Raw genomic sequence first — 12,181 nt, forward strand, 5'->3', positions numbered from 1 at the left:
CCAAAGAATACAAAACATGGCAAGCCAATAACATGTTAGTTCATCTTCCTTCAAAGATCTAGAAAATACCATTACAGCAACATTATTAATGGCAGTGAGGTTCAATATTTCATCCAAAACAATTTTACTCACTCCTACATACAATCAATACTACACGTTGTAAGTTGAATCAATACCACCAATTGTCTTTCTTTAACCCTATATAGCCCGGGCTATTTTGAAATTGCATAGCCCGGGGGGGAGGGGAGGGCCTATTAGGCCCCCCCCCTCAGATCTCGGCCGTTTATCGACCGATTGCGACCAAATTTGGTGTGTGGGTGTCTCATTATGTATTTTACAAGAATGTGTTGTCAAATTTGTGATATTTATTATCATTTTTTATTTATCTAATTAATTATGCAAATATTCAAATTTTTTCAAGGAATTTTCATTTTTTGTAGTTTTCCATCCATTTTTTAAGAAAATGCAATGGAATCAAGCATGTTAGTAGCCAGTCATGTAATCTAAAAGACAGCTCACTCAACTGTATTGAAATTGTATAATTATTAGATTATAATAGTAATTAATTATGCGCATATGCTAATTTTTCTCGATAATATTCTTGTTTCCCTTCTGTGTTTCCGAATTCTTACGCATTTCTTTGTTTTGAAATCTTTATTTTTTTTATTGTTTTTTTAATCTAGAATAGTTGGTGATAGCCCAAAAGAAAGTTATGTGAGGAAAAACAGAAAAAAACATTCATCTGGCAACACTTCTTGTAAAACCCATACATTGTACACACAAAAGTCAATGGAAACTGCCATTTTTGGTGACATTGGTCAAGTATATATGTGCTATATCTCCGCAAGTGTACCCCGATTTTCGCAAACAGGGTCTCAAAATGTGCGGGAGATGTGAAAGAAAAAACTCCTGAAATTTCAGCGTATTATTTTTTGCATTTAGAAATTATCGCGAAAAATGATGAGGGGGGGGGCCTTTTAGGCCCCCACCCCCCCCCGGGCTATATAGGGTTAAGTAATACTTTCTTATAAAAAATGTTGAAGCTGGATATCCAATAACTACTTTCACATCTCGGTATCTCTAATGACTTGTTGCTTTAAATAGTGTTTCTCACTAAGAACTGATTGATAGTCAGGACTAAAAGAGCTCATGGCAAACTAACAAAAGGGATATAATTACTTTACACGGAGTAGTGACCTTCTGTCTCTGATACAATGATGAGCTGATTTATCAGAAATTAGGGTTGAATGGTATAATCATCTTCAGCTGTAATATCATAAGGTAGCACATTGTACCCTCTAAGCATTTATCAATGTTCAAATATCTTTCTTTTTACAGCTGAGTTTGATATTCAAGCCAGGTTCAATGGATTTGGAAGAAAATGTTGATAAAGGTGTAGAATTTAGTAACCTTTTCCCCTGGAGTTGGACCCATGGTGAGTTGTATTAGGGTAATGTGAATATGTGGGGTTTATGGCTATTCCACCTGATTTACAGCAACTTAATGAAGGTATCTGAAAATATATTTTACCAACAGTGGAAATAGATAAATTAGAAATGGACTAATTGATTGATTTCTTCATACTTTACAACAGTCAGACACAAAGTAGTATGCAAATATTAGCTAAAGGAAACCATATATCCATTTCTTGCAGGTCAAGCAGACAAAATTCCAAGTAGATTCTTCATTAGTTTTTTATTAGTTCTCTCTGTACAGTCCCATAAATAGATTACCATGTGCTGTAGGTGATTATGTGGTGCTGCTGGGTTAGCTGACAATATATTAACTTGGGGGTAATTGAAACCAATATACACTTTTGACTGATAAACTGTATTGTGACTGTGCACTGATTCGGAGTCTATGCTCAGGTCTCTACCAATAGTCCCATCCAAAGTTGCGTGTGTGCTGGTGTATAAAGTCTAATATTAGGATGGGTACTATCTGCTTCCAGTTGATAAAGCAGAAGGACTACTTGGAGAAGGCGTCTGAGCGTCTTTTTCTGCTTGAGCACGCTTGATATACAGGTTCAACAGTTTCATCTAAAATGCAGACAATTCAAAGAAAAATGAAAATAAGACTATCACTCATCTAGAATATACAAATTAAAATCTATTCATCGCACAATGCCTTACAATTCTAGTAGATCTAAGAAATGTTTTAAACTACTTTGAGAAGAAATCTATACAATAAAACAAAATAAACTCAGATAAAAAGTAACTCTTCACCTTGTCCAAATGACATCACTTTCAATGAACAGATATTCTGTATAATAACTTACCAGGGATATTCCTGCATTTATTGATATATTTAACTTTGAAAATGAGATTCGTAAGAGCATTTCTGTACTTTGTATTGACAATAAATTTCATTATTTCCAGCATGTAATTTTCTAAAATCCTTGAGACTGTTTAAGAGAGTAAAAATGATGCAAACTTCATATTACAATCTCTTGATGATGAATTGACTCACCTTGCATCCTGGTAGATCTGCTAGTTTCTCTTTGAGTTTATCACCTATGATGTTGTGGATGGCCACAAGACAAAAGACACTGGCCTTGCGGACACTACTCTCAGTGTGGTCATAGGACTTGAGTAGAACAGCTATCACCTCAGGTAAGATTTCCATTAGGTCTGCTTCTGACATTAATTCAACAATCTGATAAACAAAAAAGATTTGTATATAAAATTTAGAGATAAAAGGAGAATATTGCATTTTGAATGACAAACTACATGATTCAAGGACTATAACATTTATTCAGTAGCTGAAAATTTGGACGGCCAGTAAAGGACAAATTGGACTCCATGGAAGTTTCTACTTAAAGAGATAAATTGAATAACAATACAAATTAGCTCTATGTGTACTTTGGTGAATGTCTTCCACGAGAGACCTAAGAAGCTCAATTACAGCAGCTCCCAAGAGATGTCTGAACATTGCAGAACTATTCTCCAGGGAGTAGAAAGTGTGTATATGTAACACTTGAATGTCAATCCACACTCCAATGATCAAATGTACAATATATCTCTAAAGAACTTATAGACATTGTTCATGTGTATCGTGCTATATTAAAACGGAATGATTTAACATTATTATCCTACACTGGTGCTAGTCTCACCTTGGTCAACATCTTGATGGCAGCCTGGTTGATAGGACAGTCAGCAGTTTGGATGATGGGACATAGGACTCGGACACACTGGCTAGGGGCAATGGAAATAGCTAGGGTGGCCGAAGTCTCTTCTGCTTGCCTTACAACCTGCAATAGAAAGCACATAAAATTGACAATGAATTATGGTGTTCACTTTTTTTGTGTAGTAAAGCACCTATGATAATTGACTGAACGTACGAAAAAAAAAAAAATTTGACATTCATCACAACAAAGGGTAGGGAAAACATACGGTTTGATCTAAAATTAGGAGTCATGGACTAAGCTATGGCTGGTATTCTGAAAATCATTTCTTATCTTCACTTTTGTGGTTATGCAATTTGAATAAATGTTTATGGTTTGTTTTTATCTGTAGAATGCTGCTAAAGCCAAATAAGACAAGCCTCTTTGTTTCTGATTGCTGCAAAAAGAAAATAAAAATCAGAGGATTTTTCATAATGCCAAACTAGTTTTGTCTACACATCCCCTGCATAAATTGAATAGAAATGATTCCCAGGCGATTCCATGATAATAACCTTTTACTTTAGCTTAACAACTAATGTTGGGTCATATACAACAAAAAAATAATGAAAAGTCTTGAATTCTTGGACATGTCATTGAAATGTCAATTCAATGCTACAAAACACCCCCACATGTAGACTTGTAATTAGTGTAGAGCTGTTATCTTACTTCACTGTGTGGGTCACGATGTGCCTCTAATATCTTGAGAATAGTGAGCTCAGCATAATCCTTAAAGCGACCAGGTTGATTCCTCAAGATCTCTCTAAGGACACGCAATGCCATGGCTCGTATTGATGACTGATGGCAAGAATGAAATACAATGATTATTATACACATGATCACATATCGTCTGTTCTTCTTTCTACTCTTCCTCTTCTAATATATTCTGATTCTTTTACACTTTTTCTTTTTGTTGTTATTCTTTGTGTTATAACCATTACAGTACATTAATAACAAATAAAAAAAAAATTGTGCCATGTCAAAAGAAGAAAAATATTTTTAAAATGTACTAGAACTATCTTGTGTATATGCTAAAATCTATGTTCTTTCAACTTACCTCTACATCTCCCAAGGTTTCTAGCATTAGAAGGAGAACTGTCTTGAAGTGGTCATCCCAAAGCGACAGGCTCTCAGACCGAGTGAGGCGGATTAACTGCATCATGGCATTCTTTCTCTCTTCAAACCTGTAAAGATCAACACAAACTATTGGTCAGAAACTATTCACCTCTTATGTAGTAATTGAACGGCATACATTTTGGTAACTTTTTATTGAGTTCCATAAAAAAGAGGAAAATCTCACTAAATAATAATTTTAAACATATTTATATCATAAAAACATTTTCTACAATCTTGGCAATCAAGACAGATATGAGCAAACCTTTGTCTAACTTTTATATTTATTGAAATGTCAATATTCAAAATGAGCCTGCTTTAAAATTGGTAACAATGTATAATTTACAAATTTTCAGCAAGCACATTTATATCAAACTTCAAATATAATTAGTCTGCAGCAAAACTCAGTAAAAATGTGCTTCATATGGAAAACTTGTATCTCATCTAATGGAATAATTAAAAAAAATATCTCCACACCAATTTCAATATAGTATATGATTTGCTTGACAATATTCATTGAATGAAGTATAATCTAACAAGAAAAGAAATATCCAAAAATTAATCTTTACTTACCTTCCATTGTGATTTGATAGTTCAGTCAGTAGAGGAACCAGTATATCTTGGTGATCTACATGGAGAGACAGGAAGGAAGGACTTAATCAAACTGGAAACAAACAGGCCATATCATACATCTATTCTCTTTGACAATTTGGAAAAAAATTAATCTCCCGGTGGCTTGCTTCCCAACTAAGAGTTACCATCTCTATAGGTGCTACTTAGTCCTTGTTGCATGCAGTAAACAACACACCACCTCACTCATCAGATTATGTTGCATTGACAGGCAATACTAAATACATACAGTCATCACTGGGATTGCATGTTACATCATCTTTGTGAAACAGCCCCCAGGTATTCTATAATCACTAAAAATATCTCAACACAAATCTATTCTTCATAACATAAAACAGAATCAGTCAACCCTTAATTTCTCCTACGAAGCAGAATTCACAACTTACCTTCATGGAAAGTTTCATCCTCATAGTTTCCATCAGTCAATGTCATTCTACCCATTGTATCTGCTATGCCCTGAAAATATATATATGTCTTAATTACTATCTAAACAATCAATGTTCAGTTAATATCATGAGATTCCCTAAACTAGCTCTATTCAAAGGAATACACTGCAACGATACAAATAATAGTCCAACATAATAGAAAAATTCATATATTTACTTCACTTGTGCTGATATGATATCATGACCGTAGATGTACAGGACAGTGTATGTTATACATAAATAGAAAAACAAATCATCAAAAGATTAGGAATTGGTCAGCATTAAGCATGTAAAATCACTAGACCCTGTCAATACAAAATGGACAAAAAGGACTTAAGGACAAGATATATTACATTGCATACATTTGATACTTGTTCACATACTTTGCTTAAATGCTTGAATTTTGAATATAATCAGTAAAGAATATATTTTTCCCTGAAAAATATGATGATGTATCATTCATAATCTAGATTTGTGAATTCATGCTGTTAATAATCCTGTGAATAAATTGAACAAAGATTGGAATGCATAAAGCCTTTGAAATACTTATAATTCTTGGATACAAAGCTGTTAGTATATGTACTGAGTGTATAATTCATAAATCAAATGAAGTGATACAGAAATTAAAACTTCACAGAAGCTAAAAAATGATAATTTGAGAAATAATTTACATAATAAAACCAATTAATGTCAAATTAAAGTGTAACAGAAAAATCTTCCCTTGCAAAGAAAAACAAATTAACCAAAACCACTGCTCAACTTATGACTTTGATAAACATCATTTTTAATGAAATTCTAAACAAAAATGACAATTTACATTTAAGACACATTTATCTATAGAATAAGTAACTGCTTGGTAGTAATTTTACAATCCAATTTACATGTATTTTAAGGTTTCAGGTGGGAAGGATCAATTGATCAGTGAAAGCCGATGATAGGATGCATTTAGTACCCCATTTAGTTTTAATTACTCTGGGTTTTTTTAATCATTCATATTGACCATCTTTGTCTACTATAAAAAATGATAACCATGTCGTAAAGTCTTGCAGTGGTATTAAATAGTGCAATTGTTAATTGCAGAAATAATCAATGAAAATAAATCTTGATGATGCCTGTAAAGAGTGGACAGCTGCTAGAAGGGCAAGGCAAATACTGACCATGGTAAATGTCATGATGGACTGGTCAGGTATTGAGACTGACTGCTCGATGTGTAGGTATGGATTGGGACAGTGAAAGTAGGATTAGTACAGTTGGTTGAAGAAACAAGGTTAGGAGAGGAAAGAGTGACATGAGAAAAAACATTCATAAATAGAATAATGTTCAGGTATTATATTTTGATTTGCATCAGGGCAAGGACATGGTTTACAGGGCACATTTCTTTAAGGCACAAAAAAATCTAATACCAATGAGTGGGGGATTCAGATAAATAAAAAATATATCCACAAACATGGACCTTCTTGGCCTTTAATTAATTGAGACCTCACCATATTCCTCTTGATATCCCCTATAAGAAACATAAAAGATTAGGCCAGTGTGCAAATTAAAGATAGTAAACTCTTAAGACATTAGTGGCATTAAACAGTACCAGATAATGATCATAAATTCAATAAAAATTTTCTCTCTCTTTTTTTTTTTTTTTTACACAAGGCCAACGAAGTAATGATTATAAAGTGTTATATTATAAAGTCATATATTCATGATGTTGATTAATGACTAAAAAAATATATAGAACTCATAAATTGTGATACATCATGAATGCTAGAATGGCCTTCTATTTTGTGATAGAAATGACACATATCTGTGAAGTGAAAATATATATGATCTGATATCTAAACGAGTATAATATGGGTATATACAGGCTTTATAAATATGTGGGGTATGGAATAGTATGTATATATACAGAAAGTTGAAAGAGTAAAGATATGTGTATCGAAATTGATGACATGAAAGTACAAAGTTAAAATTATAAAGATATAGAATGAGAAAAATGCAGAAAAGAGGATTATTTTGACAATACTAACATGTCCATCCCCTGAGGCCGGATGATTTCTACGAGAAGAGACAGGAGAAGCAGACTCACGATACAAAGCATTGGTGGACATAGGAAGGGGGTTATAGGCAGGTTCAGAATAGGAATCTGGAGAGAAGACTGGTGGGGTAGGAGAGGCATGATCATAATCTGTGAAACATTGATTAGCACGAGCAGGGGGAGATGGGGACTGGGAACGTGCACGGACTCTGTTCTTGGCAGCAGGGGATTGGTTGCGTGACCCCCGCCCACTTGCTGATGGGATTTTCAATGTGGGTCTGCCTTTGCTATGGGACTTAGCTTGGGAAGAGGCAGCTGGGAGCTTTTTTTGTGGGGTGGGAGAGCGTGCACCGCTTACTGTACGGTAGTCCCCGCATGATCTACTGTGGGTGATCGGTGGGGGTGACAGCATGGAGTCTGGGTCAGGTACCATGCGGTACTCCAGGTACTCCTTGACCTTGCCCTCGGGACTGTCCACTCTTATGCCTGGCACCAGGTCAGGCAATACCTCATCACTGTCCACTCTCGTTTCCTTGCTGACTGCGACATGATCAAGATCATCGCGGCTGCTGTGCATGTAGTTCTGTATTTCAGCGGTGGTTCGGCGGAGTGAGTCATAGATGTCTTCTGAGTTGAGGAACTCAGTGTCTGGAGGGCCGTTGCTGGCATAGCTGCCACGGGGTGAGGAACCTGTTGATCGAGGGGAAGCTTTCAAGGCTGATCTTGGGGAAGCTTTACTTCTATACTCCTGAGCAGTAATCTGCAATTTAACCATGCAATATATAAACATCACATATATAATACATAAATAATGTCATTTATGTAATGGTAACAAGTCAAGCCTTCACTATTAAACTGTAAGCATATAATATCTGAATCACATACTTCAAGTTTAGTTGTTACTTACGTTGTCTATGCTATACTCATTCTACAAATCTATTGATTAATAGCACAGCAAATGTTCACACCATTAATAAATATTTAGATGACTTGCATTGTAAGTGAGGAGTAGCAGTCAAAGATATAAAAAGATAACAGATTAAAAATATTGTGATCACATGATCATAAAAAAGTACTGGAATGAAGGCTTAACAAAACATGGTACGGTACACTTAATAAACTGAAACAAAACAATGGGAAACAAGATTACATTTATGAAATGCAATGACAAAACTGTATTATGATACAAAATATGCACGACAATATTAATTCAATTGAAACCAACAAAACAAACTTATCAAATTAATAAACTGAATATACACGAGGGTTAATTTAATATAAACTTGTTAAGGAAAAGGCAACTGATTTCTTCTATTACCTACCTACAAGGAAAACTGATGAAATATGAACACACAGTTTTTATATTGTCCTTGTAGAATATCATACGATCATAATTGGAGGGTGTATAGAATCATGCAACCACTTTATATATAAATACATAGAGGGAAAGGCTATCAGTTACAAACTGAGATCTAAATATATTTGCAATCGTATCATACATAAATAATTGTGATAGGAGTAATATACTGTACATAATAATATAGAGTAAATATACACCTGGATATATTCCAAACTTGAGAGTGTTCCAATAATTGTCAAGAGAAGGGAAAGCGCAATGAGAACAAAACGGATAGGGCTACAAGACAAGACCCAGACAACATGCGAGAAGAAAAAAATAGACATGCAACAGAGAAAATCTCACAGCATGCAGTATAAAGACTAGGAGGCAAACATTAAAGACATTCTTTCACAGAATGGTGCACTATCAAGAGACAAGCAAGCACAAAGAAACACAAATAGATTTATATCAACCCGACACGAACCAGAGTATCTCTTCAGCCTGAGTGTGGCAACGTATTGAGTGTATTACTGAACCAAAGATCAACTTCAAGGTTTAGAAATCTCATCTTTAATATCTTTCATAGCAATATTAAGGGAAGGTGCCAGATGGCAATTCCTACAAATAATCAGTATAAAATAAACTTAATGTAGACTCAAAATCAGTAAAGTAAAAATCTAGTGTTACAACAGGAAATTGGAGACTTTTAAAAGAAAATTAAATAGGAAAAGGTGAATTAAAGCTAAAGGAGAATATATATTTGATTAAGCAATTTTGGATGGCAGGTAATAGAGAGCTACATTGATCATTTGGATGGATTTTGGTTTAATATTGCTAGGTGGCCCCAGAGCTTTGAGATCTGTTTCTGTTTTGCTTTGCTTTACCTCATCATCAATGGTGGATGCTATACGCAGGTCATTGCGCAAGAGCTTGGTCGCCCCCTCCTAGTGTAAGACACAATAAAAAATAAAGAAAAAAAACAACAAAAAGAGTGGAAGAAAGGGAAAATGACAGACAAAGAACACACAATAAAACAAATTATTTGTCAGATTGTGAAAACAGAGAAGAACCTTAAAAATACTTCAGAGACTCCATAAAGCCCCCAAAAGGAGAAAAAGAATTGAAAGGTCAGGAGGCAAACATGGTTCCCCCACTGCAGCACCATTAACACAGGATGAAAGGGATTTTTTAACCCCCTTCAGAAAAATTAGATGGACATTAATAAGTTTTGCAATTGAAAATAGAAGAAAAATTCTGACATTAATACATGGTTACAAATTAAGAAATATTAAGGCAAATTGAACCATACAAGTAATTTCAATATTAGTACTACTTTTGATTTTGTTGATTCAACATTTGTTGAATAATGAATATCCTTCTTTTAACAATGAACATTAAAACAAAATATATGATATCCAAACAGGAAATAAGAAAAACTTGCACCAATTCTAAATCAGGATTTCACCAACTATCAGGAAGTGATGAATAAATTCAGTTATTTTGAATTTCACAGGAAATGTATACCGCAGAAACGCTAGTGGAATGCATACACTCATATTAAAGAATCTCCAAATAATCAAGATGCTATTAAAGCATTTGAATAGTTAAAGATGACATTTAAAACCAGTACAATAACTTCGTCTGAAGAATGCAATAACAAAAAATTATATATATACTATAGATTTATACTGAATATACATGTAACTTTAAATCAATGTGTAACACTTATTGCTTTCATATGTAATCACAAAATTTTGCTAATTTCCAGTGAATATTAGTGTTGTCGAGTACATTATTAGTCTATGCATATTATTGTGGTTTATTATACAGCCTACATTATTTTATAAAAAAGAATAGTTGCATGCCTGATCCTCAGATGCTTTTCTTTTTGTTCTATATCATCCACTTCTATTCAACTACTGCAAATAGATTTCTTTTTTAAAATTTTCATTGACACTGGATGGGACAGATGATTCTATGGAAATCTGATTTGATGAACTATTAAAAATGATTGAGATTCATAATACTAAATTCAGAAACATGAAACAAAATGATTGCACTATATCAACCGTTACTTCACTTTTATGGAACACAGATCGATATTATAAATGCAGTGAATTGATTTCTCAGAGATGGCTGAGAGTAGAAAATGTCATTAACTAATAGAATAACCATTTTTTGTCTTTAATGTCCCAGATATAAACACACTTGTAATCTTATCCCCTAAGTGTCAATTTTGTATGAAAGATGGCATTGCTATCAATGTTTTACTGCAGAATTCTTTTCACTTAAAATGGTGATACCATAAACATTTGAACTGACAAGCTCTGCGCTAACACCATCTAAAAGTGTAAATTGCATTAAGGAGAATAAAATCCTGGGAACAAGTTAGATTGCATGAAAACAGAAAAAAGTGATAAATCAATGAAGGTTTAAGAAATATTCAAAAATGATAAAAAAGTTATGAGCATATGAATATTGAGATCACTAATGCTGTGGACATCCTCCTGTTAGTAATTTGACTGACATGTATGATGTCACACTTACACACCTCCCAAATGACTTTTCTACATATTATACTTAAATTTGTCACTTTTAAAAGTCTATCCATAGATCAGGTGGTTTTTTTTTTTTTGGTGGGGGATGACATGTAATAGAGGCTTTGTAAAATACACCATGGACAAAGAGGTTTTACTATCATTACAATGAGAAAAAATAGGTATTTGAGGGTATTATTTTCTGTGTACACAGGGGGAGAGAGTTGTATTTGTGAGACATCGCAGATCTTGGTTGCATTGCCATGAACTGGAGGATTTTTCGCACTCAAATGCTCATAAATTTCTCATTTTTATCGAGTTGTTCGCAAACTTTCATTGACCTTATTTTATGTTATTTATTCATTTATTTAATTTATTTATTTATTTTTTTTGGGGGGGTGTTTTCATATTTCAATTCCCACAAAAATATATTTCAATTCCCATAAAAAATAATCAAGAAGTTTAATGAGCCCTACTTCCCTGAATAGCAATTTATTTTGTCATTGAATTAAGCTTTTCATTAGTAAGAAATAAAAATTGCACCAAGAAAAATCTCAGTATAAATAAATTTTTTAAAATATGATTTTGAAATTTGAATCCAATAATAAAAGCATATTTAAGGAATGTCTTGTTGTTTGTATATTAATTAGCAAGGAAATTATTTTTAAAAAATCCCTCAAAAAATATTCTACAAATAAGTAGAAAATGAAAATATAATGTATTATCATGTAATTATTTTACCTTTATTATTGGCTAATTTCTTAATAAGAGACTCTCGGTTTGTGTTTTTTTGTTGTTGTTTTTTGGTTTACACATGTGAACTCTTTTAAAACAATTTTCTTAAATTTTTCCCTCAGATAAAAAAGATGCAGAATATGAAAATTCAGACATTTTATAAGGTTAACAAGAACTTGATTTTTTCTCACATTGTAGTTTAAAATATATTTA

At 33.3% G+C, this 12,181-nt stretch overlaps 1 protein-coding gene across 13 annotated transcripts in view; it reads right to left on the bottom strand.

Moving 5' to 3' along the window:
* Nucleotides 1-1,343: 1,343 nt before the first annotated feature.
* Nucleotides 1,344-12,181, bottom strand: part of LOC121410850 (CLIP-associating protein 1-A-like) — a 74,696-nt gene continuing 63,858 nt past the window's right edge. For 6 of the 13 annotated variants that reach the window (XM_041603185.1, XM_041603184.1, XM_041603183.1 and 3 more), the window contains 9 exons: nt 9,581-9,640; nt 7,350-8,117; nt 5,290-5,359; nt 4,847-4,901; nt 4,218-4,344; nt 3,830-3,958; nt 3,113-3,250; nt 2,470-2,655; nt 1,344-2,039 (listed from right to left, as the gene is read on the bottom strand). In XM_041603185.1, coding sequence (XP_041459119.1) covers nt 1,938-2,039; nt 2,470-2,655; nt 3,113-3,250; nt 3,830-3,958; nt 4,218-4,344; nt 4,847-4,901; nt 5,290-5,359; nt 7,350-8,117; nt 9,581-9,640 — 1,635 coding nt within the window. In that variant the 3' untranslated portion in view covers nt 1,344-1,937. The remainder of the gene's footprint in view (nt 2,040-2,469; nt 2,656-3,112; nt 3,251-3,829; nt 3,959-4,217; nt 4,345-4,846; nt 4,902-5,289; nt 5,360-7,349; nt 8,118-9,580; nt 9,641-12,181) is intronic. The other 7 variants (XM_041603188.1, XM_041603187.1, XM_041603196.1 and 4 more) reach the window with 2 other exon arrangements.

Source organism: Lytechinus variegatus, chromosome 3 (assembly GCF_018143015.1).
Source record: "Lytechinus variegatus isolate NC3 chromosome 3, Lvar_3.0, whole genome shotgun sequence".
Classification (NCBI taxonomy): domain Eukaryota; kingdom Metazoa; phylum Echinodermata; class Echinoidea; order Temnopleuroida; family Toxopneustidae; genus Lytechinus; species Lytechinus variegatus.